A 27,896-nucleotide genomic window follows, 5' to 3' on the forward strand; every position below is an offset into this window, starting at 1 on the left:
GATGCAGAGTGAAGTTGCAGGTGTCTAGCAACTTTCTCTTACTTTACAGTCAATGAGTGAGTGAGCTGGGATGACAAGTCAACTGGCCATATTGACTGGGGTCTTCTGGAATTTTAGGTGCATTACGCAATTGGAGCCTTTTGTAGGTTTGTCTAAGAACGTAAGGAAAGCAGTGGGCCAGAAGCCAGTTGCTTTTCTTAGGACTATTGAGAGCACTGAACGAGAAGCTTTGCCCAGTACCCAGCCCAGTATATACAGAACACAGGCAGGGAATGTTGGCTGGCTGTCCCCTTTCCTTTCCTGTGCCCGATTCTATAGTTTCGTCCTCCTAATTGTCACTGTCTCAGAATTGACCTTTCTTTATATTGCCCAGGGATTCTGGCAGTGGACCAGAAGTCACTGGGGAGGCAAAGCAGCAATAGTCCACCTTAACTGAATAGCCAGTTCACAGATTTTTCACTAAAACCAAGTCTTAATTGAGTGATAGAAGAATTTTGTTTCAGGTAGTGGAGCTCTGTCCCTTCACCTGTTAGGAAACATTCTGTCCCTTACATATATAGTCAGTATGTGTGCTTTTAATGCCTAATTTCTGGTAGAAAATTAGAGGTTAAGTGCATTGTGATTCTTACTCTCACAGTAACAGGACGTGGTAGATACATTTTAAAGTGACATAAGTGTTGTAAATATCTTCTGAGTTATCACTCTTTAGCATGTATTTACAATCACTTTTATGCTACAAAACACTTAAAATTTTATTGATTATTCTTAATAAGGGAGGATTAATGCTGTTTTCTGCTGTCATATTATAATTCAGATGAAGATAACATATTATAAGTTGTCTCAGATTTATTTCGAAGTGAAGCTATTTTGCATAATCCAATTTTATGTATTTCTTATTTGTGACATTCTACATGTAGCATTTTGATAATTGACTTTTTTATGAGGTCAAGCACCTGCTATTTTATGAAATATACCCACACTTGCCCGCTTCATTCCAGGCAGTGACTACTGTGAGGTAAATGTTGATGGTTCCTGATTTCCTTTGGCCTGAGACGCAGAGTGACCTTACAGGGCATGAGGTCACAAGCGTAATTATTTCTTGCACGTTGTATTCTGCTTGCTCACAGTGGCTCATCTCCTTTAATTTCAGAGACATTAAACACATAAAAGATACTACCATTATATAAATCAAAATCTCTTCTAAAGAGGGTACTATGGTAATGTTATGCAGTTATGGCCAATGTAGTATTAATTTGCAAATTTATCATCTCAGATATTGATAGAAGGATGTGTACCACATCGTGTTTAATACGTATTGATGTCATCAGAAGGAACAATCCTTTGTTCTTATCGAGTCCCTGCCTTTTTAGCTTCCTTTTGTGTTAAGGTTACCAGGGTTAGGCTCGTCTTTTTATCCCCTTTGGAAACAGAATAGGATTTCTTTGTTCAATGAAAGGCACTCCTAGTCAGTGTTTTGGGTTTGACTTTCAGCAAGCCACACTGTAGTACCTGGAATTGAAGTCACTTTTCTGATGATTATAAAGTAGTGATCATTCTGAGCACAAATGTGGATGGACCAACAATATATAAGAAGGTAAGATGGAACTATATATTTTAGTAGAAAAGTATATTGTAGCTAGTAAAAATAATTTAAATATTAGTGCATTCTTTGGTAGGCATCTTTTTCAAGGTTCTGGGAGAGAGAGGATGGGGAAAGGATAGGGAGGGGGTTTGATAAATATCATTTAAGAGAGTCCTCCTGTACCCCCTTTAAAAGGCCTTAAACTACATAGCATTCCTTCCTCCTTTCTTTGTATATATGCCTCAGTCACTTGGAAGTCTCTAACAGTCTTCTTAGGAATGATTTTCTAGAGAACTGAGGGTTTAACATCAGTAGATGCTCAAAATAAAAAAAAAAAATAATTCTTTTTGTTGTGATATTTCAAAACGTCTCAGTTGCAAGAGTCATTTTGACCCTTGATGTAAAATTACCACCACTTGCTTATTGAAGAGAGTGGACCTTTTTAATCTGAACTAAAAGTACCCTATTGGAATATCTCTTGCATTTCATCTTCTGTTTTTAAAAAATTATTTTTCTTTCTCGAAACTCTTTGTATTGTCTTGTAATTGCTACCAATTTCTGCTCTTGGGCCGTTTCGTCTCACTCCTAGGAGCTTCTGCCCTGTTTCCAGGGCTCTGAGAGTGTGGAAGCCAGGTAACCAAACATATGTGAGATAAATATAAAATACGAGTAAACTAGCTAAGAATAGGCCTCTCTGATGAAAAGAATCCCAAGCTTCAGTGTAAGTGCTTTGTGGCCTCCCTGTTGGCTCCTCACATTCTGCTTACTTGACTGTTTTTTTTTTTTCCCAGGTCTTTTGTTGCATTCTGGGTGTAGCTTTCTTTTTGGTGAAAAATATACTAAATTAAAATTGAGAAAAGAAAGGGAAAATCATTTGGTTGCTCATGAAGAACCAATAATTCTAAAATTCCCCTTATGGAATGGATGCCTGTTTTGTGAATTAGCTGGAATTAAAAGACGAGGTTTCCTTCTAGTAGTTATAGATATTGTATCTTACAGTGCTCACAAAGCCCCTGGAGAGGAGTATGCATTGTGATTAGAAAGGGAAAAGGAAATTATGACTAAATGATCTATCTAAAAAGTACTTCATGTTCTGTGGAATTTTTATATTAGGAGGCAGCAAGGGTTTGTCTGGAGATAAACTGTATTATGCAAAGCACACTGTATCTGTATGGTATCTGTTTGCAGTGTTTCATCGGGACCTAAGGGATTTGTTCCTCTTTTTTCTTCCAGAATGTCAGAGCGGTTGAGCTTAATTTTAAGCACTCTAGACTGATCATGTATTTAACAGCATTAAACTGTTCTTCTTATCTACATTTGGCTACTAACCCAATGGAATAACAATGAAATTTCTCTTTCCTTGGTCACAGCTATCTAACGGAAAATCTTTTAGTTCCACATGGCTTGAGTTCTTGGAGGTGATATTAATATTCTTATAATTTTCTGTATATCCTTTTACACATCTTAGAAATGAGAAGTGGTAAATTAAAAATGAAAGCATTACTGGATCAATCGGTCAGACTTTCTAAGTAATAAACAGAGAAGTCTGTTATGGAGTAATGCTGCAGGTTAGGGCCCCGCCGGAGTGAGGCACTTCACGCTTCTAGGAAAGGCTTCCGCAGAAGAGGTGCTGTAACAGTAGCCAGCAGCCTGGATCAGGTTGTCAGTAGGAGCCCCATGACAGTGCTCCCCCCTGTGGAGCAAGGCAAGGGGTGGAGTCCCAAGGAAATTCAGAAACTTGTTCCTTGAATAACTGTGCGGACTTGGGATTCCATCAAGTGTGGGCTCCTTGCCCGCTTCTTCCCTCTCATTCCACTTAGGGAACACTGGCTGTCACTTGTCACCGTGGAAAAACTTCTGGCACAGAAAGGATGTGGAATAATTTGTGACTTTCTCACCCCCCTTTCTTTTTCTCTTTCACACGTCTCCCTTCAGGCCAGAAATCGGTTCCCTCTTCTAGAGTTGTAGTTGGTGGCAAGGCCCCTAGGCGGCATGGCTGGCTTTCTTTGAGTGTTCGTGCCTTTATCACCTGCTTTAAGAAGTTGAAGGCACTTGAGCCACTGAAGACTATTTTATAAAAGAAAACCTCGTTCCCCCTGTGACACATGGTGTGTTTTTTAAAACTGGTGTTCAAATAGAAATGCCTGGTCCACCTTTAGCTGAGGTTCTAGTGGCCTTTGCAATAATAAATGTCCTAATATTAGTTGCTATGAAGAGTAGGATATTGATTTGTGCCATTAGTCTCTTGCTGATTTGCTGAAGAACAAAAATGTATAATGCTAATGGAAATAAAGTACTTTACAAAACACTGCACACAAATACCGGAACATGTCTGTAATAGAACCAGTGTCTAGGAAGCTTTTAAATATAAATTTTCCTTATTCTAGTACAATTATTCCAGTTCAGGAACTCAGAGTCCTGCTCAACTTGCTGTTATAGAGCAGAAAGCTGATTGATCATCTTACGATGTTTTAAATCTTAGACACTGAATATGCACGAATGAATTCAGTTTTCATTAAAAGTGAGACATTTATAATTTTATACCATATTTATAATTTTATTATCTCTTTCTATTGACTGGATATTATATGTAATTGCATTGTTTTAATATTTTAGTTTGAAGTCTCATGATCTGCATGTAACAGTAGGTCTTAGAGTTTGGAAGGAAAACAGTAATTTAAAGCTATAGCAAGAAAATTATATGAACCTATATATTATCTGTAGTATTTTGATTATAATAGCTAATGGTAGATTTTGTTGTAGTGTTATTTATACGTTCTGGGATTAAAGTGATGAAATTATACTAACATATCTTTGCTTAATTCATTCTCCCTTCCTCTTTATGATTTTTTGAGGAAGTATGATATGTTATATTTAATTTTTCCTTAGTAAAAATGTCATCATGATTTATTACATCTGCTATCTATTTTTATTAAGCAGATTTTGATACAAATAAGTATTTTAAATGTGCCTTAATATTTATAAATGGTTTCATTGTGCATGACATTTTCAGACTTGGTTAATATTTTAGCACTTCTGGTCCACAAACACGAAGAAAAAAATTTGTTTTATTGGTTTGAGCACCCGAATTGACCCCAGCAAGATTGAGATTGATCTGGTTTCTTTCAGCCTGTTAAATGCCAATCCAGTCATCTGTAACGGTACTTAGTATTTTTGTAATTTTTCTGTACATACTTTCTGTGTTTGTTCTATAAATCTTACCCATCACTTGAAAAGACATTCCTTACTTGATTTAAAGATGAAAGAAAACAACCACAACCACCCATTTTAAGGCTGTCACTTGAAAAAATTGTGTCTTCAGTTAATGTCAGTGCTATAATCACAGTTCTTTTTTGTAATTCTTACAAAAGGACCTTACATTTGACTAGGAAAAGACGATGAGTCTTACATTTGAAATGTGTACTTGGACTAAGGAACATTCAGCTTTGGGAAAGGAACTGGAAAAGGGGGGGAGGATAGTTTTTAATACATGAACATTCCCACTGATTTTGAAGACATATAATGAAATTACATCCCTCTGATAATTAAACATTATTTTTTAAAAAATATATTTTATTGATTTTTCACAGAGACGAAGGGAGAGGAATAGAGAGTTAGAAACATCGATGAGAGAGAAACATCGATCAGCTGCCTCCTGCACACCTCCCACGGGGATGTGCCCGCAACCAAGGTACATGCCCCTGACCGGAATCCAACCCAGGACCTTTCAGTCCGCAGGTCGACACTCTATCCACTGAGCCAAACCGGTTTCGGCTGATAATTAAACATTATTAAACAAGTCTGGCATAGCTTGTGGATACAAAGACATAAATTACGTATTTTGAGATACTTTTGCATCTCAGGCATGAAGTGAAGAAGGCTTTTTATTTACTGTCTCCTAGGGGGTGGCTAATAGGTCTTGGACTCAGGTTTGGTTTGGTTTTGCTCTTTGCTTACTCCCTACCCCAAAAAACTTGGGCCGAAAGCCTTTCCCATTCCATTTCCGCACTGCTCACACTTATGGAGAAGAGATTTGAGCATAATGATTCTCAAAGTGTGAGAGGCAGGAGGGATGAGTTCAAAAGGTAACTCTCCTAAATATTACTCCCTCCTTGATCAAGGCTCTGTATTCATTCATTTCATAATTTCCCAATTAAATCCAATAAGCAGGGAGAAAAATAGTTTTTCCCACAAAGGATATTTCTAATGATGGATAAACTACTAGTTTACTGAACCAGGTTACTGGTCGGAAGTCCAGTGGAAAGAGGGTATCATAAGATCTGGCAGCTTGTCCTTCTGCACGTGGCAGCTGTAACCCCAGAGAGGTCACGAAGGTGCATTTCCTTACCTGTTTCACAGTTTCTTTCTGGGTAAAAGGAGGGGAATAATCAAACTCATGTTTTTCAAACATTTTTTGGTAATAAATTTCTATGTAAAATCTTAACCAGTATTCCAATATATAAAACAGATTTTTTGAAAATTGAAGACCTTCTTCAGGCACTTTGAACCTTTTTTGTTGTTGTTGTTTTTAGTGGGGCAAAAAACCCAAAACTTTATTTCTCGTACATTTAAAACCTCATGCTCTTTTGTCTTCTGAAGTTCGATAATAGCACAGTTAAAAACTAGTTCAGGATCTGCTCCCTAAAGGACTCTTGCTCTAACAAATGATCCATGATTCCTGCCCCCACCCTCCCAAAACAAACAGTGATACAGGGCAGAGTTATAAACTTTTCCTTATATTCAGCCATTTCTAAAAATTTGTCCTGCAGGAGAACTTTCAGTGTCTGTATAACTCTTAATGTTTTGGATAGCGACAGATACATTCTTGCCACTTCTCCAGCGGATGCTGTGTTTTTAATGGAGCTTTAGTAGCTTGCACCTAGTCAGGTGTGGCCCCGTGTGTGCTTTAAAATACCCTCTGAAATAGTTGTCTCCTGGAAGCACAGAGATACTTTTGAATACACTATATAATGTTTGATACATAATTCATTATTTTGATTTAATATGTGCTAACCCTTTAGATACGATTGGCCAACTGGTTTTAGAACTTATTTGTTCTTATCCTATCTAATAAATGAGTAATTTGCAAATTGACCATCACTCCAACACACAAGATGGCTGCCCCCATGTGGACACAAGATGGCCTGCAGGGGAGGGCAATTATGGGCAATCAGGCCAGCAGAAGAGGGCAGTTGGGGGAGACCAGGCCTGCAGGGGAGGACAGTTGGGGGCAACCAGGCCTACAGGGGAGGGCAGTTGTGGGGAACCAGGCCAGGAGGGGAGGACAGTTAGGGGTGACCAGGCCGGCAGGGGAGGGAAGTTAGGGGTGATCGGGCCGGCAGGGGAGGGCAGTTGGGGGGGGACCAGGCCTGCGGGGGAGGGCAGTTGTGGGGAACCAGGCCAGCAGGGGAGGGCAGTTAGGGGTGACCGGGCTGGCAGGGGAGGGCAGTTATGGGTGATCGGGCCGGCAGGGGAGGGCAGTTGCGGGGGACCAGGCCTGCAGGGGAAGGCAGTTGGGGGCAACCAGGCCAGCAGGGGAGAGCAGTTAGGGGTGACTAGGCCTGCAGGGGAGGACAGTTTGGGGTAACCAGGCCTGTAGGGTAGGGCAGTTGGGGGTGACCAGGCCAGCAGGGGAGTGCAGTTAGGGGCAATTGGGCTGGCAGGGGAGCAGTTAGGCATCAATGAGGCTGGCAGGGGAGTGGTTAGGGGGTGATCAGGCTCGCAGACAGAAGCGGTGAGGGGCAATCAGGCAGGCAGGCAAGCGGTTGGGAGCCAGCAGTCCTGGATTGTAAGAGGGATGTCTGACTGCCTGTTTAGGCCCGATCCCACTGTCAGTCAGACAAACGGACAGTCAGACATTCCTCTAGGGGTCCCACATTGGAGAGGGTGCAGGCTGGGCTGAGGGACACCCCCCACTCCCCCATGCACAAATTTTGTACACCGGGCCTCTAGTGTAACTATAGTTGTATAATGTGAATATAGATCCATATACATTCAGTCATCTTTTCATAGCCATGATCCACTTGATAGACCACTGTAATAATCACTTTGTCTGTGTGACTTAATAAATCATCATTGGATGAAGTTCAATCAGTTAATTTAGATATTTTCCCCCTCCCCCCCTATACAAGGCATAGTAAGTGCAGTAATGTTTCTATGATGTATTCTATGTGGATTCAGTAAATTTATTTGTATACCTTCTCAAGAAGCTTGTTACTTGAGTTTTGATATATATTTTTTTGCACTGAATATTTAAAGGCTCATTTGGCAAGATATTTTGTTTTAGATTAATTTTTTGTTTTAGACAAAAAATTTTTTTTTTGCTTCTTCTTGGCCTTGGACTCATGGTATGCATGAGATTATCATGATGCACAACAGAGATATCTGTTCTTGCAGTGGACCAGGCTACATGACACATGAGGAGGGTAACATAGATGAGGGTATTTTTGTTTTGCCTTTGACCAAAGTATATTTAAATGCTTCTTATAAAAATATGCTTACCTCTTTCCTTTCTATTAATTATGTGCCAAACAGTCTCAGTAATGATTGTTAGGTGGGTAGGGGTTTGGGGGGAAAATACATCAAATAGGGAATATTTCAAAGGAATTGTATTAACCTTTACTACTAATCAGTAACTCTTGATTTCCCTATTCCTTTTGGAATTGCTTCATAGAGATATCGGGATGGTTTGTGAAATGATCTATTTGAATGTCAAATATAACTTTATAGACTAGTTTTGGATAAAAGATAAATGTGTCCTCCTATTCAGTTTTTTAAATTTTTTATTTTGGAGCATTTTGAACATATGTAGAAGTAATATAATGAATCGCTATGTACCTGTTGCCTAACTATAATAGTTACTAACTCGTAGGCAGTCTTACTTTATGTAGTCCTCTCTAAACACCTCTCCCTACCTTATTTGGAAGCAATTCTCAGACACCACATCACCTTTTCTATAAATATTTCAGTTTTTATTTGAAAAGGTAATAATTCATTTTTAATGTAAGATGCTAATACCATTAGAATGCCAAAACCTCTAATTTTTAAATATTATTTATTAACTCTGTTTATATTTCCCCAATAGTCTCATAATTTTTAATTTGTTTATTCAAAATAGGTTTCAAAAATTCATGTATTACAGTTGGTTTATATATCTCTTACATTTTTAATATATTGAATTTCAATCAATCAATCAATCAATCAATCATCTATCTACTTGTCTCTAGCCTCCTCTCCTCTCTCCTTTTCTTCATCCTTTTTCTTTGTTTGTGGAATAAATTAGGCAGCTTGTACTGTGGTGATTCATGCAATGTAGTAGGTACTTTTGCATTTCTTTCTTTCTTTATTTAATTGAATTTATTGGGATGACATCCTATATAATAAAAGGCTAAAATGCAAATCGACTGAATGGCAGAACAACCGGTCGCTATGATGCGCACTGACCACCAGGTGCAAATGCTCGACGCAGGAGCTGCCCCTGCTGGTCAGTGCCTCCCACGGGGGAGCGCTGCTCAGCCAGAAGCTGGGCTCAGGGCTGGCTAGCACAGCGGTGGTGGCAGGAGCCTCTCCCGCCTCTGCGGCAGTGCTAAGGATGTCCGACTGATGGCTTAGGCCCGCTCCCCATCAGGGAGGGGAGCGGGCCTAAGCTGGCAGTCAGACATTCCCCAAGGGGTCCTGGACTGTGAGAGGGCGCAGGCTGGCCCAGGGATCCCCCTCCCCCCTGAGTGCATGGATTTTGTGCACTGGGCCTCTAGTTGGTTAATAAAACCATACAAGTTTCACGTGTACAATAAAACATCATCTGCATACTGCATCTTGTGCTCATTGCCCAAAGTAAAGTCTCTTTAGATTAGAAATGTTCTAATGAGTGATCTAGAAGGAAACACATGGAACAGAAAGAAATTAAAAGGAAAGGTAAAAAAAATTAAGATTATCTCCAAATTTCCTACTATAGTACTTAAAGAAGTTTGAAATGTGTTTTGTGTGTGTGTGTGCGTGTGTGTGTGTGTGTGTGTGTGTGTGTGTGTTTTAACTTATAGAAAGAGGAAACAAATTAAACTGTAACTATAGTCCTAAGGATTGAAGATATTTTCCTTTGCTTGAACCTTAGTAGTGGAATCTTAAGTGCAAAAGAAGAAATCTTCCTCTAACAGATTATTGAAAAATTTAAGGACTCATTCTCTGATTGGTCATTAATTAGTTCCACACAGTTTTTAAAATATAATTGCCAGGTAGCATTATCCCAATACATTGAGGTTTTGCTTCCTGACAATTGTCGATAGTTTGGTTCAAATAAACTCACACAAAAATATCGTATATAATAAAAGGGTAATATGCAAATTGTACCTAAGGGCCGGGAATGACCGATCGCTATGACACGCACTGACCACTAGGGGGCAGATGCTCAATGCAGGAGCTGCCCCCTGGTGGTCAGTGCTCTCCCACAGGGGGAGCTCTGCTCAGCCACAAGCCAGGCTGAGGGCTGCGAGCGCAGTGGCGGTGGCAGGAGCCTCTTCTGCCTCCTCGGCAGCACTAAGGATGTCCGACTGACGGCTTAGGCCCGCTCCCCACAGAGAACAGGCCTAAGCCGTCAGTCGGACATCCCCCGAGGGCTCCTGGGCTGCCAGAGGGATGTCTGACTGCCAGCTTAGGCCTGATCCCCTGGGGAGCGGGCCTAAGCTGGTAGGTGGACATCCCCTGAGGGGTCCCATACTGTGAGAGGGCACAGGCCGGGCTGAGGAACCCCCACCCCCGAGTGCACGAATTTTCGTGCACCAGGCCTCTACTATCTATACTAATAAAAGGGTAATGTGCTAATTAGACCAGGAGACCTTCCAGGAGACCTTCCGGATGTCCTTCCGGACAAAGCCATGGTGGCGGGGCCGAGGCAGAGGCAGTTAGGGGTGATCAGGCCAGGAGAGGAGGGCAGTTGGGGGTGATCAGGCCAGCGGAGGGGTGGGCAGTTGTGGGCCAGCAGGCCGGCAATGGGGGGGGCAGTTGGGGGTGATCAGGCTGGCAAGGGGGGGCAGTTGGGGGCGAGCAGGCTGGCAGGCAGAGTGGTTAGGGGTGATCAGGCAGGCAGGTGAGTGGTTAGGAACCAGCGGTCCTGGATTGCGAAAGGGATGTCCGGCAGTCGGACATCCCCCGAGGAGTCTTAGATTGGAGAGAGTGCAGGCTGGGCCGAGGGACCCCCCCGCCCCACCCCCGTGCACGAATTTCATGTACCGGGCCACTAGTATATATACATAATTGCCATAAAACAGATATAAATAAAATACACAGCCCAGCCTGTGTGGCTCAGTGGTTGAGCATCAACCTGTGAACCAGGGACACAATTAATTCCCAATTAAGGACACATACCCTGGTTGTGGGCTCAATCCTCAGTGTGGGGCGTGCAGGAGGCAGCTGATCAATGATTCTCTCTCATCATTGATGTTTCTATCTCTCCCTCTCCCTTCTTCTCTGAAGTCAATAAAAAAAAAGATACGCAGGAAAAAAGGAAGAAGCAATTAATTCTTCTTTGAAGACTAAATTCATTAATGTATTCCAGCTTCACATTTCTTTACCTGGTTGGTGATCATTCTCAGAGTACTATATCTCTTCATTGTAGATTTCCCCCATTCCCAAGGCAACAATCCCATCTAGTGGATTCATCAGAATAAAATTTTATATCTGTCTAAAAATATGCCCGCTAAATCGTGAAGTGGCATTAAGTCATTTGACAAAATTGTGTTTGCACATACTCAGAGCATGATATTGTAGTAGATGCTGGATAGTTTTTTAAAAAGGAGATCCCATTTAATTCAGTTTTTCTATCTATAGCCACTTGAAACCTATCATCTTTATAAATTTTCCCTTTTCTATCTTTTCTACTACTTTTTGGCACTGTTGTCACTTTTTATTTATATGTCCTAAAGAAATATACACTAATTTTGAAAGTGTTTCTATGATCTATATGATTGATGATTTATTAATGGATCAAAGATGATAATATTTCCCTGCTTAGAAGTATTAAGTTGTCACAATTTTACTTTAGTGCTATAGAAAACAATCATAATTAGATAACAGTCACTGGGGAAAAAAATCTCAATCAGCCTTGGTGGGACAATGCATTTCTGTTAATAATAGTGGTTATAGGGTGGGGGCATGGAGAGTTGACATTGATAAGAGCCTTTTGAATAAAATATATCCCACTTCACCTGACTTGGAGGTTTTGACATGGAGCTTAGAGAAACATTAGTCTAGAGCAATGCTTCTTAACCCAGAGCAATTTTGCACACTCCCCATCCCCACATTTGGCAACACTTGGGGACATCTTTATCACAACCAGGGGAGGGTTTGATACTGTCATCTGGTGGCTAGAGACCAGAGATGCTGCTAAACAGAAGCCCCTTCTAATTCCCCTCCCCCCCAAGAATTATTTAGTGAAAAGTATTAGTAGTGATGAGGTTAAGAAACCCTAGGCTAGAGTAATTAAATTAATTTTCTAAGGGATAGCACGCATATGCTTAAGTGGTAGAGGATGATACAGCCGTTGAGTAGATGGTATTTTTCAATGGTATTTATATAAAATTAATTACCTAGTTTATTTTCTTTCAATTTAGTATTTTCTGTTTCTTTTAAGAAAAACAGTTTTCTTAATACTGCATTTTATAACTTCTATCATAGACTTTTTGATTGTTAATAAGAATATATGAAACAGATATACACTGGGGTATATGCTGAAACTTCATTTGTGAATGATCTGCATATTTACTTGTAGAATTGCTTTCATAAATAATAAAAGATTAAAAACAACTTTAAGTAAATGTCCTTGTCGATCCATACATTAGAACATATCCTTGATCTTTCCCTCCCTATTCCAGCAGCTGTTTATTAAGTGCTAAACATAGCTGTGGACACTGGGGAACATCGTGATGCACGGGCCAGTCATGTCCCTGTCTTCATGGAGCTTGTTTTCTATTAGGAAGGCAGGTGACTGAATGAGCAGTAAGACAGTGTGGTAAGAGCTTACCGAACAGTGGGAGTGTCAGCAGAGCTGAGGACAAAGATGTAAACATGGAAATTAGTCATGGTATTTGGAAGTGCCAGGGGCTTAATGTAAAAAATGTATTTGGGGAAACTACTAATGAAACTTTTTTAAAGGTTAAAACAACTTTTAACTATATAAATATATTTAATTTTATGTAAATTTAGACTATTTTTGCAATGTAATTAAGAGTAAATGGAGCAGGATGACATTACTTCAGTTAAATATTGTGATCACATATTTGTGTTCTTTATGTAAAATTTTGGTTTTGCTTTTTTATTCATCAGAATTGTGATTACTGAATACTTGTTACAAATATATAATTTAAAAAAGCGGTGGGACATATACAGTGGCATACTATGCAGCTGTAAAAAAGAGGGATCTCTTATCCTTTGGGACAGCATGGAAAGACTAGTATGCTAAGTGAAATTAGCCAGAGAAAGACAAATGTCACATGATCTCACTTATTTGTGGAATCTAATGAACAAAATGAGTTGACCAACAAAATAAGACCTGAAGCATGGAGGGATGGAACAGACTGACATATCTTGATATGGGGGTGGGGGAACAAGGAGAGATCAACCAAAGAACTTATATACTTACTAGAGGCACAGTGCACGAAATTCGTGCAAGAGTAGGCCTTCCTTCCCCCAGCTGCCGGCACCGGCTTCCCTCTAGCACCCAGGACCTGGGCTTCCTTCTGGCCACTGGCAGGCACCCGGGACCCGGGCTTCCCTTGAAGCCCCAGCTTCGTCCGGAAGGATGTCCGGTCTAATTAACATATTACGCTTTTATTATTATAGATATGCATAGACCAGGGACACAGGTAGTAGGGTGGTGAAGACCTAGGGTGGGGGGGTAGGGGCTGGGGGGGGGAGAAGTAAAAAGGGGGGCCAATGGGAGACATCTGTAATACTTTCATCAATAAAATAAAAAAAATTATAATAGTATTGTTGGCAATATGTCAGGTGTGGTGGAGGTCATAAAAGAGCTGGGAACACTGAGATATAATATAGCTGTACATGTGTTTCATACAACACTTAATGAAGCATTAATAATATGTAAAGCACTTCTTAGAACAGTGCTTCGGACATACCAACATTTTATATTTTTATATATTGGCCTCTATTATTTCATTTTCTTCATCATTATCATCATAAGTAAAGAGTATTTGAAAAGAATGTGTAAGCCAGCCTGATAAAATTGGATATGTACTACTTATGCTGAAAGAATTAGTGTAGTTTTAAGATGTGCTGTGAGACACTCCAATAGAAATTAATGGTGGGGGTGGAGTGTTTGCAATATCAGATATCATGGATTCCCATGACATCAAGTAGATCAGATGCATTCGGTTAACTTCTTTAAAGTATAGTTCTTTATTGTTGGCTTCTCTGTAAGACTAAGTCTTTTCACGTTTTTTTTTTTTTTTAAATATATTCTATTGATTTTTTACAGAGAGGAAGGGAAAGGGATAGAGAGTTAGAAACATCGATGAGAGAGAAACATCGATCAGCTGCCTCCCGCACACCTCCCACTGGGGATGTGCCCGCAACCAAGGTACATGCCCTTGACTGGAATCGAACCCGGGACCCTTCAGTCCAGAGGCTGACGCTCTATCCGCTGAGCCAAACCGGTCAGGGCCTTTTCACGTTTCTTTAATGATAGTTTACTTTTAGTGATTCTATATTTCTTTTCCTGGTACTTCCCACCCCCCACCTGCTCCCTGCCACCAGACTAGTGGGAAAATGAGTTCTAATCTAAGCATGGCCACCTAATTTAAAAACATATTTTCAGTTTTATTTTTATTTGTGGCATTGGATTAAAAAAAGAAATTTATATTCTCTGCACATTGTAGTACCCACTATCTTAGTACTCATCTGACTCATTTTTCATTCTTTTTATAACTTTGATTGCAAGTTAATTCTTTAAAAGCTCTGCCAGAAGCAGTGATTGGTGTTCCCTTAGCTAATTCGACTTTCCATCCTCCTCTAAATCATTGGTTAGATATGAATAGCCTTTACAATGGATTGTGAGATTTAATCAGTGTAATGTGGAATAATGATATGCTTCTATGGATGCTGTATGCTCATTACAGTGTACAAATGTTTAGATGTTCAGCAGTTTGATGCCATTTTGTCATGTTTCCAGGCTGAAGTAAACATATTTCATACACCTGCTTACTTAGTTTTATTTGAGGTTTACCATTTTACTTCTTCCTTCATATTTATTGAGACCTCATTTTTAATTCCTTATGATAATGGAGCCATACACTGTTCATAAAAACTAATATATGTAGTGAGCACTGCCTTGAGATCTTCTTGGGGCCAAGGTCCAGGACCTTACGTTTGCTCCTCAAATGACCCAGTACCAAGTCCTTAGCAGAATTGACTGAGAACTAGACCTTTTGTAATGCCAATTTGTTGCTCAAATTATTTCAGCACTGGCCATAGGGAACTCTTAAATTGGTTCCAGTAGCATTTTGATATGATCCCGTCTTTCTTTTTTTTTTTAATGTATATTTTATTGATTTCAGAGAGGAAGGGAGAAGGATAGAGATAGAAATATCAATGATGAGAGGAAATCATTGATCGGCTGCCTCCTGCATGCCCCACACTGCAGATTGAGCCCGCCATCTGGGCATGTGCCCTGACTGGGAATCGAACCGTGACCTCCTGGTTCATAGGTTGATGCCCAACCACTGAACCATGCTGGGTGATCTGTCTTTCTTGAAAGCACTTCCTTGTTTTTGGACACAGAAGATGCTCTCCATCACCTTGCATTCCCTCTGCCAACTTCCTAGAATCATTCATTTCCCAAGGTGCCCTGGTTCCTTCTAATGGAGATATTAGGCAGTAAGATTTGGGTGCTGGGTGGGCTTGTTTTTACTGGGATTTCACCACTTCTAGGCCCTCTCACTGGACAGACTGGGAAATATGTAGGTACACACTAACTCATCTATCTCTACATATCTATAATTATTTCTACATCTAGCTCTCCATATATGTTAACATAGATACACATTCATACTGTATCTCCCACTTTAACCCACCAGCACAGACTCCTCTTTTGCTTATTTGTGATTTTTTTTTTCTCTGAGTGTAGGAAACCCGACTCTCATTATCTATAATAGATTTACTTGTTTTTTCAACCTTCCTAGACATAAACAGTAATTTAGAATTGCTAACTCGTATCTCTGTGAGAAATCAGTTTACCAACTAGAATACAGTATTTGTGTACAGTTCTTTCTGTCTTTAGCTTTGCAATAAGCAGTGTTGAGCCTTTTTCCTCCAGTTATGTAGGTCAGTTCCTTTTTTCCTTACAGTGGGGTTATGCCATGCATTTATAGTATAGTTAAATTCATTTGCTGCAGTTCATCCTGGGTTCTCTGGCATCCTAGTGAATTCTTTTTTTAAAAGATTTGTGTGTCGTCAAATTTATTCTTTGGGCATATAGGCCTTTGGGTTTTGACAAGTGACTAGAGTGAGGTATCTACCATCATGGTACCATACAGAACATTCCCAACATCTTGGAAAGTTCCTCTGTATATCAATCCCACCCCTACCTCGCCAGTCCTTAGCAACCACTGATCTGTTTTACATCCTTATAGTTTTGCCTTTTCCAAAATTCTGTCATTTTAAGTTCATGCTTTAGTACAGTTGTATGTCAAGAGAGATTTGCCTTTGTTTCTCAACACGTTGTAGGCTGAACAGTAAATCTTTGTCGTATTGTGTCTTCTGTAACCAACATAGGTGTTGAGTTAGCTCGTAGCCAGCAAATCAAAAAGAAATATTTGAAAAAGTACATGTAGTGAATTAAACGTATTAGGTGCGATTTTTACCATGGAACATTTCCAGGTCTTGTTGGGAAAGAGGAATAACAAGAAAGCCTTATAGTTTTACATTAACATTCTGTTGATGCAGCACACTTCCTGTCTTTTCTATTCCTCTTGAATTTTTCAGTAAATACGTTTCTTCTGTTGTTTTCAGAATTGTTGATAATTACATTTTATGTGAGAGCAGTTTTCTTTAAAAAATCTAAATGCTATTTAGGAAAAAATGTATTTTGTTTCCTTAAAAATAAGTATCAAAGCATATTACTAAGGGATTATTATATTTTTGTTCAGGCTTGAAGACATTTTGCTTATTTTTAACTGTATTTTTTTATTTTTCTACTTGGTTTGTAGCTTTTAGTAAAGTAACTTCTTTTTGATCCGTTGAAATTATCTCTATTTAGCATAAAGGATAAATAAAACATTTCGTGCAGAAAGATTTTTCTCTGAGACACCTGTACTGTTTTATTTTATATTTTTGATGGTGTTGCCTAAGGAAAAGTGAATACTGTGTCTTTAATGGAAAGCAAAAGGTTATCTTTCTCTGGCCTTTGTGTGCTGATGTGGTGTAGGCAGCCAGACAGGCGATGTGTGCAGAGAGACCGGGGAACTGGCTTCAGATCGATAGGAGTGGTGTGAAGTGAATTAATGCGAGGCAGGCCGTCTGTCTGTCATAAGGATTGCGGGGAATGTGGGCCAGTGTGGTCAGTGACTGCAAGGGATCTGCTTCCAATAAATTCAAGCCTTCTGCCTGAGAATAAACTCCCTTCCTTATTGTTAAATTTTATTTTATTCAAAGTAAATGTTCATGTCAAATTATTGCCTCTTGTTTATTTTTATTGGACCACTAGCAAACCGTAGTTGTGAGAAGCTGATGAAATAAAAATACCTGCTTTTCTTTTAGATCTATTTTTTTGAACTCAGTAAAGATCTATATTATGGAATGAGATATAATTGTGGTTAATATTTATAAATATTCTGGTATATATTTTTCTTTCTGAGTTCTAACAATATGGTTTATCGCTTCCATCTAATCTTTAATGAAATAATAAAATTATAATGAACTCAGCTGATTTTATATTCCAATATTGGTTAAAGTGCTATATTTTAAAAGTAACTCTATTAAACTTTAGTATTTAATCTTTGATTATTAAGTTAATCACATGACACTGAAGTCTTTTGAGTTCAAATAATTTATCATTACTCAGTTATTATTAGCCAGCAGGAGTAAAATTATTATAAAGGCAATTTATAAGCTTTTGAAAGATGAATTTTAGAATAATATTTTACTGGTGGGGAGAGACAAGTACAGTTTTATAACATTGATTTTGAAAACTATTTCCTTTAAAAATTTTTTAAGTGATTAAAAATGTTGCATACAGATGGGGAAGTTGTACATTTTGTGACCTAAGTATTTAGAAGTCTAGATGGCGTGAAGATATCACCATGGAAGTTACTTTAGGAGTTGAACCTTTCAGTAACTGCATATGTAGTATCCTTCAAAATGTTTAAAAAAAACCAAAAGCTACAAATATTCAAGGATTTCTTTTCTTCTAACATGTATTAACTTAAACATGTCTGTGTGATATTCACCCTTGCTGCCTCGGGCTTATGACAGGCACCCAGAGAAGGAACCTGAGTCATTAGCCATCAAGCACAGTCTAGGACTGGATGTAGCAGTGGCAGCTCCAAGGTCTAACTACTTACATTTGGGAACAGAACATACCATGTTAGTGCCACCACTTTGTACAGAAGTGCTGCAATGGAAAATTAACAGTGCTGTATCAATGGCCCCTGATGAATTCAAAATGACAAAGCCATTCCTTTGCAGAATCACTTTGTGATTGATTTTTCAGATAAAATTTTAAAATAAAGGAGGGGAATTACTAAAAATTAGTAGTAAGTTCATTAAAAATAGCTATCCTATATAATAAAAGCCTAATATGCTAAGTATCCGGTTGTTTGTTCAACCAATCAAAGCATAATATGCTAATGATATGCTAAGGCTGCTCAACCGCTTGCTATGACATGCACTGACCACCAGGGGCAGACAGTTGACAAGTCGCTATGACAGGCACTGACCACCAGTGGGCAGACGCTTTGACTGGTAGGTTAGCTTGCTGCTGGGATCCAGCCGATGGGGACTGAGCGAGATGGGCCAGACACACCCTGGAGCCCTCCCACGCTCCCTTCTCTGCTGGCCAATCTCCTGCTTCCCTCCCTGGCCCCAATTGTGCACCGGTGGGGTCCCTCAGTCTGACCTGTGCCCTCTTGCAATCCGGGACTCCTCAGGGGATGTCAGAGAGCTGGTTTCAGCCCGATCCCGCAGGCCAGGCCGAGGGACCCCTCCCCCCTAGTGCATGAATTTCGTGCACCAGGCCTCTAGTCTAAAATAATCACAAAGAGGAGATAAGAAGGTAAATGCCACATCCTACCTAATAATAGACAAATATGCAAATTGACCATACCTCTGACACACCCGCAAGCCACGCCCACCATCCAATCAGAGCGAGTATGCAAATTAACCCGACCAAGATGGCTACAGCCACAGAGAGCAAGATTTCCTAGGTAACGGAGGAAGCCAAGCTTTCCGCCTGCCTTTGCCAGGCCTAAGCCTCCACTCAAGCTACAAAGTTTCAATTATAGAAGGTAAACAAATTCAAACAAATGGCGGCAGAATGGAGCTTGAGAGAGCAGGCCAGGGTTGCTCCCAGCAACAGGGGAAGCAAAGCTTTCCGCACACCCTGGCCGGGCCCACCCACTTAAGGCTACAAAGTTTCAATTATAACCCCAACACAAATGGCTGCCGGCCGGCCTTGGAGGGAGCCCCAGGCTTGGCTCCGCTCCAGGCTACAAAGTTTCAATTGTAGAAGGAAAATAAATTCCAGATACCAGGGCCTCCACTTGGGTTGCCAGGGGGCATGGCCCGCCTGCAAACCACCACAGGCCCCTCGCTCATGCCGCCCCATGCCCCAAGGGAACCCCACCCTGATCAGGGACACCTTTCAGGGCAAACCAGCTGGCCCCCACCCCTGTACCAGGCCTCTATCCTATCTAATAAAAGAGTAATATGCAGATTGATCATCACTGCAACACACAATATAGCTGCCCCCATGTGGTCAAAGATCCTGCCCCCATGTGGACACAAGATGGCCACCACAAGATGGTCAGCAGGAGAGGGCAGTTGGGAGGCACCCAGCCTGCAAGGGAGGGCAGTTGAGAGGGACCAGGCCTGCAAGGGAGGGCAGTTGAGAGGGACCAGGCCTGCAAGGGAGGGCATTTGGAGGTGGTCAACCCTGCAGGAGAGGGCAGTTAGGAGTGACCAGGCCGGCAGAGGAGGGAAGTTGGGGGCAAACAGTCTGGCAGCGGAGTGGTTAGGGGGTGATCAGACTGGCAGGCAGAAGCGGTTAGGGGCAATCAGGAAGGCAGGCAGGCAAGCAGTTGGGAGCCAGCAGTCCTGGATTGTGAGAGGGATGTCCGACTGCCCGTTTCCTCAAGGGGTCCCAGATTGGAGAGGGTACAGGCTGGGCTGAGGGACAACCCCCCTCCGTGCACGAATTTTGTGCACCGGGCCTCTAGTTCCTATATAAAGGCTTATTGCTTAAATACAAAATCAAAGATTGTTTCAGATTATTGAATTAAAATATAAATTAAGAGACTAAGAGATTTCTTGGTCTCATTTCTTGCTTAATCCTTGATAATTTTAAAAATGATTAGAGAAACAAGGAATAGACATTAAGGAACAGTTTAGATAATAACAATCATTTCTTAGTAGTATTTTTTTCTTTTCTGTAAAATTAAAAGTTTCCATAATAATAAAGCTGGCATTTATATGTAAGAAGTTTACAAATCCATTTAAATTGATCTCATTTAATCAGAGAGGTTAAGTAATTGCTCAACAAAACACAGCTACTAAATTCAGGAACAGTATTAACATGTAGGTCTTTTGATTTCAAACCCCAATATCCTTTACTACCAAGACCTTCCAGGGGCTGAGTTCCAGGACAGGAGGTATGACAGAACACCACATCACAACCATGAGAAATCATGGAATAATATGATACTGAGTGTAAATACTGTCCAGCCTTCATGGTGTGCTTGGGATATACCAGGTAACTGTTCAAATGAGACCATTCAATGTTTTGGGAGAATGCTTAAGGAACAAACACATACATCTCAGAGTTGTCAAGGCTGAAAGACCAAGTAGGTGTGCTGAAACTGGTAAGAGATATAAAATCCCTTATCTCTTAGCAGATAAAAGAAAATGCAAAGAATAGAATAAAACTACAAACCAATGTCTCTAATAAATATAGTCTCAAAAATCTTTAACAAAATATAAGCAAATAGAATTTAGCAACATATAAAAAGAATTATATAATAGCCCTAACCGGTTTGGCTCAGTAATAGAGCATTGGCCTGCGGACTGAAGGGTCCCAGGTTCGATTCTGGTCAAGGGCATGTACCTTGGTTGCAGGCTGGATTGATATTTGATGGTTGACAGCTGATTGATGTTTCTCTCTCATCGATGTTTCTAAGTCTCTATCCCTCTCCCTTCCTCTCTGCAAAAATCAATAAAATATATTAAAAAAAAAGAATTATATAGCATTACCAAGTGAGGTTTAGTCTAAGAATGTAAGTCTAGTTATATTAAAAAAAAAAAATCAAGCCCTAACCAGTATTGCTCAGTGGATAGAGCATTGGCCAGGGGACTGAAGGGTCCCTGGTTTGATTCTTGTCAAGGGCACATGTCTGGGTTGCAGGCTGGATCCCCAGTAAAGGGTTTGCAGGAGGCAGCCAATCAATGATTCTCATCTTTGATGTTTCTATCTCTCCCTTCCTCTCTGAAATCAATAAAAATAGATATTAAAAAAAGAAAGAAAAAAAGCAATCAATATAATGCAAAATATCAACAAGCTAAAGAAAAAAATCATATGGTCTTAGCAATCATTTAACAACATTCAACATCAAGTAATGATTTTTTTAAAACTCAGAAAAATAAGAATAAAGAGGAACTTCCTCAACTTAATAAAAAAGAATATCTACTAAAAATCTATAGCTAACAGTATAGTTAATGGTAAAAGACTGAATGCTTCTCTCCTATCATCAGGAATGAAGCAAAGATATCTACACTGGCCACTTGTATTTAACACAGCGTTAGAAGTTCTAGCCAGTATAATAAAGCAAGAAAAACAGCAACAACCATACAACCATACAGTTTGGAAAGGTTGAGGTCAATTGTCCTTATCAAAGGATCAAATAACTGCCCACATGGAAAAACCAAAGGATTCTTAAAAAATAAATAAATAAATAAATAAATAAATAAATAAGTACAGCAAGGCTACAGAATACAGGAAAATTTTTTAAAAAATCACATTTCTATATGCTAGCAATGAACATGTGGAAGCCTAAATTTAAAAAATACGATTAATACTAGTAATGGTTCAAAAATTGATATACTTAGAAGTAAGTCTAAAATAAATATACAGGACTTGTGTGCTGACACTTATAAGACACAGATGAAAGAAATCAAAGAAGATCTAAATAATGAAACAGACATATGCAGGGTGAGGTGAAGCAGATTTACAGTTGTGAGTATATAAAAGAGTTTATTCTTGTCTTATTATTTATTAATTATTGTATTACTTTCCATATGAACAACTGTACATGTACTTTTGCCCTTCCCTGTAGTGTTCATGGGTTTGGGGGTTCATGTAGAAGATTCAACATAGTAAAGATGTCGATTCTCTATAAATTGATATACAGGTTTAGTATAATCCCAGCATAATTTTTTGTAGGTATAGAAAAAATTATTCTAAAATTATGTAAAAACAAAGGAATTAGCTGACTTTTGGAGGAAAAAAAGTAAGGTAGGAAAAATTCGTCTGCCTCATTTCAAGATATCATATAATGTTATTAAAACTACTAGAGGCCCGGTGCATGAATTTGTGCACGAGTGAGGTTCCTTGGCCTGGCCAGCGATCAGGGTCGATCAGGAGGGCCGGCCAGCCAGGGGGAGTGACTGAGGGAGGTTGGCCGGCTGTGGGGAGGGATTGAGGGAGGTTGGCCGGCTAGGGAGAGGGACTGCAGGAGGTTGGCTGGCCGGACCCACCCCCTGATCTGGATGTTCGCTGGCCACAGTGGGCGTCCGTCATAGCGACTGGTCGTTAGGGTCATTATGGCCATTAAGGTTGCTGGCTTTTTATATATATAGATGTGGCTTTAGGCTAATAGAATAGAGAACCCATAATAGATTCATACAAATACGCTATTGGATAGGTGCAAAAACAATTCAATGGAGGAAAGACAGTCTCCTTAACAAATGGCCTACTGTAATTGGACATCTGTAGACAAAAATCCAAACCTTGTCCTAAGGTTCACACCTTATAAAAAAATTAATTAAAAATGAATCATGAACTTAAATGTAAATCAAACAAGTATAAAACTTTTACTTTTAGGTAAAAAAAAAAAATCTTTGAGATCTAAGGTTAGACTTGACACCAAAACCACAATCCATAAATAAAAAACTTGGTAAAGTAGACTTCATAAAAATTAAAAACCCTATTAAGAGGCATAAAAAGGCAAGATACAGACTGGGAGAAAGATTCACAAATCACACATCCAACAAGGGACTAATACCTAGACTCTTTAAGGCACTCTCAAAACTCAACAGTAAATAATCAGGCAGTTCCTCTAAAGGTTAAACATAGAGTTATCATATGACCTAGCAATTCCACTCCCAGGGAATGAAACATGTCCACATAAAGACTTGTATGTGAGTGTTCACAGCAGCTTTATTCATAAAAGCCAACGAGTTTTTAAAATATGAATGTTCACCGACTGATGAATGCATACATGAATCTATCACAATTTATTGATGAAAAATAATGGTGATACATTCATACAATGGAATATTAATCAAGGGAATATAATACAAGGGAATGAAGTACTAAGTAAAAGCAACCAGTTGCAAAACACCACCTGTTGAAATGTCCAGAACAGGCAAGTCCAGAGAGACAGAAGGACATTTGTGGTTGCTTTAAGGCTGCATAGCCTGGGGGAAGAGAGGAGTGATAAGGGTAGGGTTTCTTTTTGGGTGATGAAAATGCTCTAAAATTGATTGTGGTGACAGCTGTACAACTCTGTGAATATGCTAAAAGCCACTGAATTACACATTTTAAAGACAACTTTTATGGCATGCAAATTATATTGTAATGAATCTGTTTTTAAAAGTTGTTTTTCTAACAATTCCATATTAACCAAGGAATTCATACCACTTCTGTATATTCCCTTGGTACCTTTTCTGTAGCAGAAGGAAACAAAACAAAACATCTAGCCAGCAGTATAGTTAATGGTAAAAGACTGAATGCTTCTCTCCTATCATCAGGAATGAAGCAAACATGTCTACACTGGCCACTTGTATTTAACACAGCAGCTTGATCTAGTTCACCTGTCTGCTTTCAATTAGGTTCCTTTCAATGTGATAATTATCTGACCTCATATCTAATTCCTTCATAGACAGACATGTTATACGCTTTCGGGGCAATGCATTTCAAGTCTTTTACATTGATCCAGAGACAAATCCCTCTTTTGTCATCATTCTTCTTCCCACCGCCAAATTATAAGCAAACTAATATTAAAGAGAAATACATTTTTTAAATAGTCCTCACTTCCTATGTATTTTTTCTCTTTTAGCATAATTATGTCTAAATCAGCCAAAGCAAGAATGTTGAAAGGGATCCAGTAAAAATGTAATTTACTTCAGCTTTATTTTTTTGTTTTTCCCAGATCTTAGTGAAAAAGTCAATATAATTTGTATCTATGTGTGTATACACATACACATAAAGAAATAGAGCCCACATTAATGTTTGTTTTGGTACTTGGTGTCTCTTACTAATTTTGGTGAATGTACAGAGGTGAGTAAAAGTAGTTTTACAGTTGTGAGTATGCAAAACAGTTTATTCTTGTATTATTATTTATTAATTGTATTATTTTTCATGAAAACAACTATAAACTTATTTTTGCTCACCCCTGTATTGTATTTTTTAAAATGTATTATGTTTGCATCCCGTAAGTTAAAAGTCTTGATCTACCTTTCTTTTAGTTCTTAAAACGGAACCTTGTGATTCCCATTTGTTCTAGCTGGGGTCTCAGCAGAAGCCATGCAGACCATCACCACTGCTCCTGACACCGCCTCGGGGCCCGAAGCCAAAGTCCAGGAGGAAGAGCACGACCTTGCAGACGATGACATCACAACTGGTAGGGAGACGTCTTTAACATAATCTGGATGAGCCTTGTCCAGTATTGGAAAATGCTTGTCTGTCATTTATAGTGGGACTAAGTATGTTGATGGAGAGGATGATGGAGAGTATTGATGGAGTGTTTGGCTTTACAAGACTCTTTAGTGTCCTTTTTGATCTTGAAGTGGAAAGAAGTGGAACCATTTATTTGGTCTGGGTTTGCTCATTGTTGCTCTAACAATGAACCTGCTAGCTGTGCATTTGATTTTCTGGGGACCTTTTAATTCAGAGGCTAGACTCATTTCTAAAGGCTTGGAACATGTAGAGGAATACATCTATTATGTTATGAAAGGTTTTGCAATTATAGGGTAAACTGAAGCTATTGAAGTTGTAATAGCAATATATGCAATATAGACTACATAAGGAAACTTACAGATATTCTTTTTTATGTATACTACAGAAATAAATACTGCTTTTAAAAGTTATTTACATTCTTATCTGTATTATTTATCACCTTACCAGGCATAAAGTAAAATTTAGAAAAGCCATGTAGCACATATTTTCAGCCTGTCTTTTTTATAGATTTAAACAGTTCCAATTACTGGATCTTCAAATGCATTCAACTCAATTTCTTTTTAATGCACAGAGGATAAAAAACAATCCAGTATAGATATTTTTATTGGTATTAAGAATGACAAACTTTTGTTTTCGGTGTGGATGGTTAAAATGTAAAATCTGGCGACATATGTCTATAATTATCGTGAAGCAACAAATATTAACTCGATAGTAATCAATAATTTGAGAAGAAGCATGCCCAGAAAATACCAGTAAACTTTCCAACAGAAATTAAAGGGAGAAAGGAAGAAAAGGGAGGTTTATTTTGTTTTTCTTTTAAAGCGCTGCGTGGCAGGTTCCTTGCTGTTAGCACCTAAATGCCTTTAAAATTGCTTCACTGGGAAGAAGGTGAGGGAGCCTAATGATCTCCCTTGAAAATTTACAAAGCCTGTATTTCCTTAAAACCCACATTTGTGTCACTGCTGCAAATAAGGAGTTGACTTAGTTGGGGAGCATCTGGTTTTCAGTAAAAATGAGGTGATGGTGGTTCTTCTTACTTCTTTTTAATGTTACCAGTTCATTGATATTTTAAAAATCATCTATCTTAAATATAAATTATTTTTGCAATTTTCACCTTTTCTGAAAGTCATTTGCACTTCACAATTATGGGATTTGTTTCAGTAGCTACTGAAGGAAATTGTTTCATTTGCAAGTTTTTAAAATCATTTTTTATTGTATTCCATTTTCATTGCTTTTTAAAATGCTATTATAAATGTTTTGTTATATATTAATTCCTATAACTTTTAAAGGCCTTTTTCTATAAAAAGTAGTGGTTTAATTCATAGGAAAAAAGAAGAGGTTACCTTTGCAATAGTAGAATAATTCAATTTGCATTCTGAATAAAAGGTAAATTTTTGAGCACTCAAACAATACTAAATCAATAAATTGAAATTTTGAATGATGCACTACCAAAGTCATAAGACTGCATTATAACACATGACTGTTTTTGTTTTGTTGCTAAAACAAATCAAGAAGCTTAAAAATGAAAATCTAGTGTTGGAGAGTCAATAAATGCTACACAAACTGTATTTGAATCTCTATGAAGTTCAGTTACACATATGTGATGAGTGGCTGCTATCAGTTGGTTTCTTCATTTCATGCCATGGGTACTAGAACCAAGAATGTTCAAAACCCAGAGAATTTAAATAACTAAAAAAAGGCTCCCTTAACCATGTTGTCAAAGCAACTGGTATGCTGCAGTCTGCAGATCGTGCAGGTTAGATTGTGTGACTTGATTAAGATGTGGTATAGATTTTTATGAAGGTTTAGAAGAAAACCATATTTCTTTTTATTGACTGGAATCCTATATAAATTGCATTATGAAAAATATGGTAGATGCATCAAGAGAAAACTGTTCCAAGCATAATAATCTTATTTTGGGATAACCAGCATTGTAGAGCACAAATACAAAAGGGAAAACTGGTCAGCTTAGTCATTCACATTGAAAAATCTGATTGCTTTTTCAGTTATTTAAAAGAAATTGCACTAATAATATCGTCTCATAAAATAAATAGAAATTATATCATGACAGAGATCTTTGCCTGTATTTTGAATGGATTCTTATTTGGAGACTATAGTTAAGCTAATATGTGTTATTGTATTAATTATATATTTGTAGTAATCTGGAACTTAATTTTTCAATTAACTCAATTAAACAACTGACCAGTATGTCAATTAAAATATGAAGTATAACTTAGTGCTTTTGCTATAGGAAGAATAGTCCTTTTTGAAATTTTTCTTTAGGGTGAGGAATTGAAGGAAGTATGAATGTGGTCTTGTGACACTGGAACCTGAGCCTAGCAGTCTTTGTTTGTGCTGCCTTATAAAAATAAAGATCCATGGATAAAACTGTGTAAGTGTTAGCTGTGGTCAATTGGAACTAATTAAATTTATTTGAAATGAAGAGTCTTAACTGGAAGAGAACAGCTGGAAAAACTGGGAAGAAAAAATTGAGTCTTGATTGAGACAATTTAAACCTTCTCGCTGTCATTTAAGGAATATGCTGCAGCTCCTTTCTATATCTTTCTTTAAAGCTAATATCTATTGATCGGCTCTACAAAGTAATGCCACAGTGCGCCTTGGTCAACACATACACTCGGTTTTTCTTAGCATTCTACCTGAGGATCATCAAATTCCTTCCTTTAACCACATGTCTTAAATAACACATGAAAGCTATATTAGCTATTTTTGCAGATTAATATTGTTTTTAATGTAGAAAAATATTAAAACTTCTTCCATTCTTTATATTGTATAGTATGCATGGCAATGTACTTTCTTTTTCAATGAAATTGGTTCAGGTTTTGCACTACTTTATGTAAAATCAGTTTTAACAATAATAGTATTTTCTTTAAAGTTGAATGGCATTAAGGTTATTTCTAGATTATTTGAGAGTCACAAGAACATTACTCTAAACCCACGTGTTTTTTTTCATATGAATACTTTTATTTTTAGAATTGTAATTTAAATGTTTCTATAGAATATCCTATCAATATTAATAAATAATATGTTCTTATTTTCATTATGATATTAATAGGTTATAATTATATTAACGGAATAAATCTCACTAAAAACTGACTTGCATAGAAAAAAATTTAGATAAATCAT

General features: G+C 38.5%; 1 protein-coding gene across 3 annotated transcripts in view; it reads left to right on the forward strand.

Moving 5' to 3' along the window:
- Positions 1–27,896, forward strand: part of WDR7 (WD repeat domain 7) — a 290,874-nt gene that overhangs the window by 96,358 nt on the left and 166,620 nt on the right. For all 3 annotated transcript variants that reach the window (XM_079784071.1, XM_079784070.1, XM_079784069.1), the window contains one exon: positions 24,580–24,696. In XM_079784071.1, the coding sequence (XP_079640197.1) occupies positions 24,580–24,696 (117 nt within the window). The remainder of the gene's footprint in view (positions 1–24,579; positions 24,697–27,896) is intronic.

The sequence above is a fragment of the Cnephaeus nilssonii genome (assembly GCF_951640355.1).
Source record: "Cnephaeus nilssonii genome assembly, chromosome: 11".
Taxonomy (NCBI): domain Eukaryota; kingdom Metazoa; phylum Chordata; class Mammalia; order Chiroptera; family Vespertilionidae; genus Cnephaeus; species Cnephaeus nilssonii.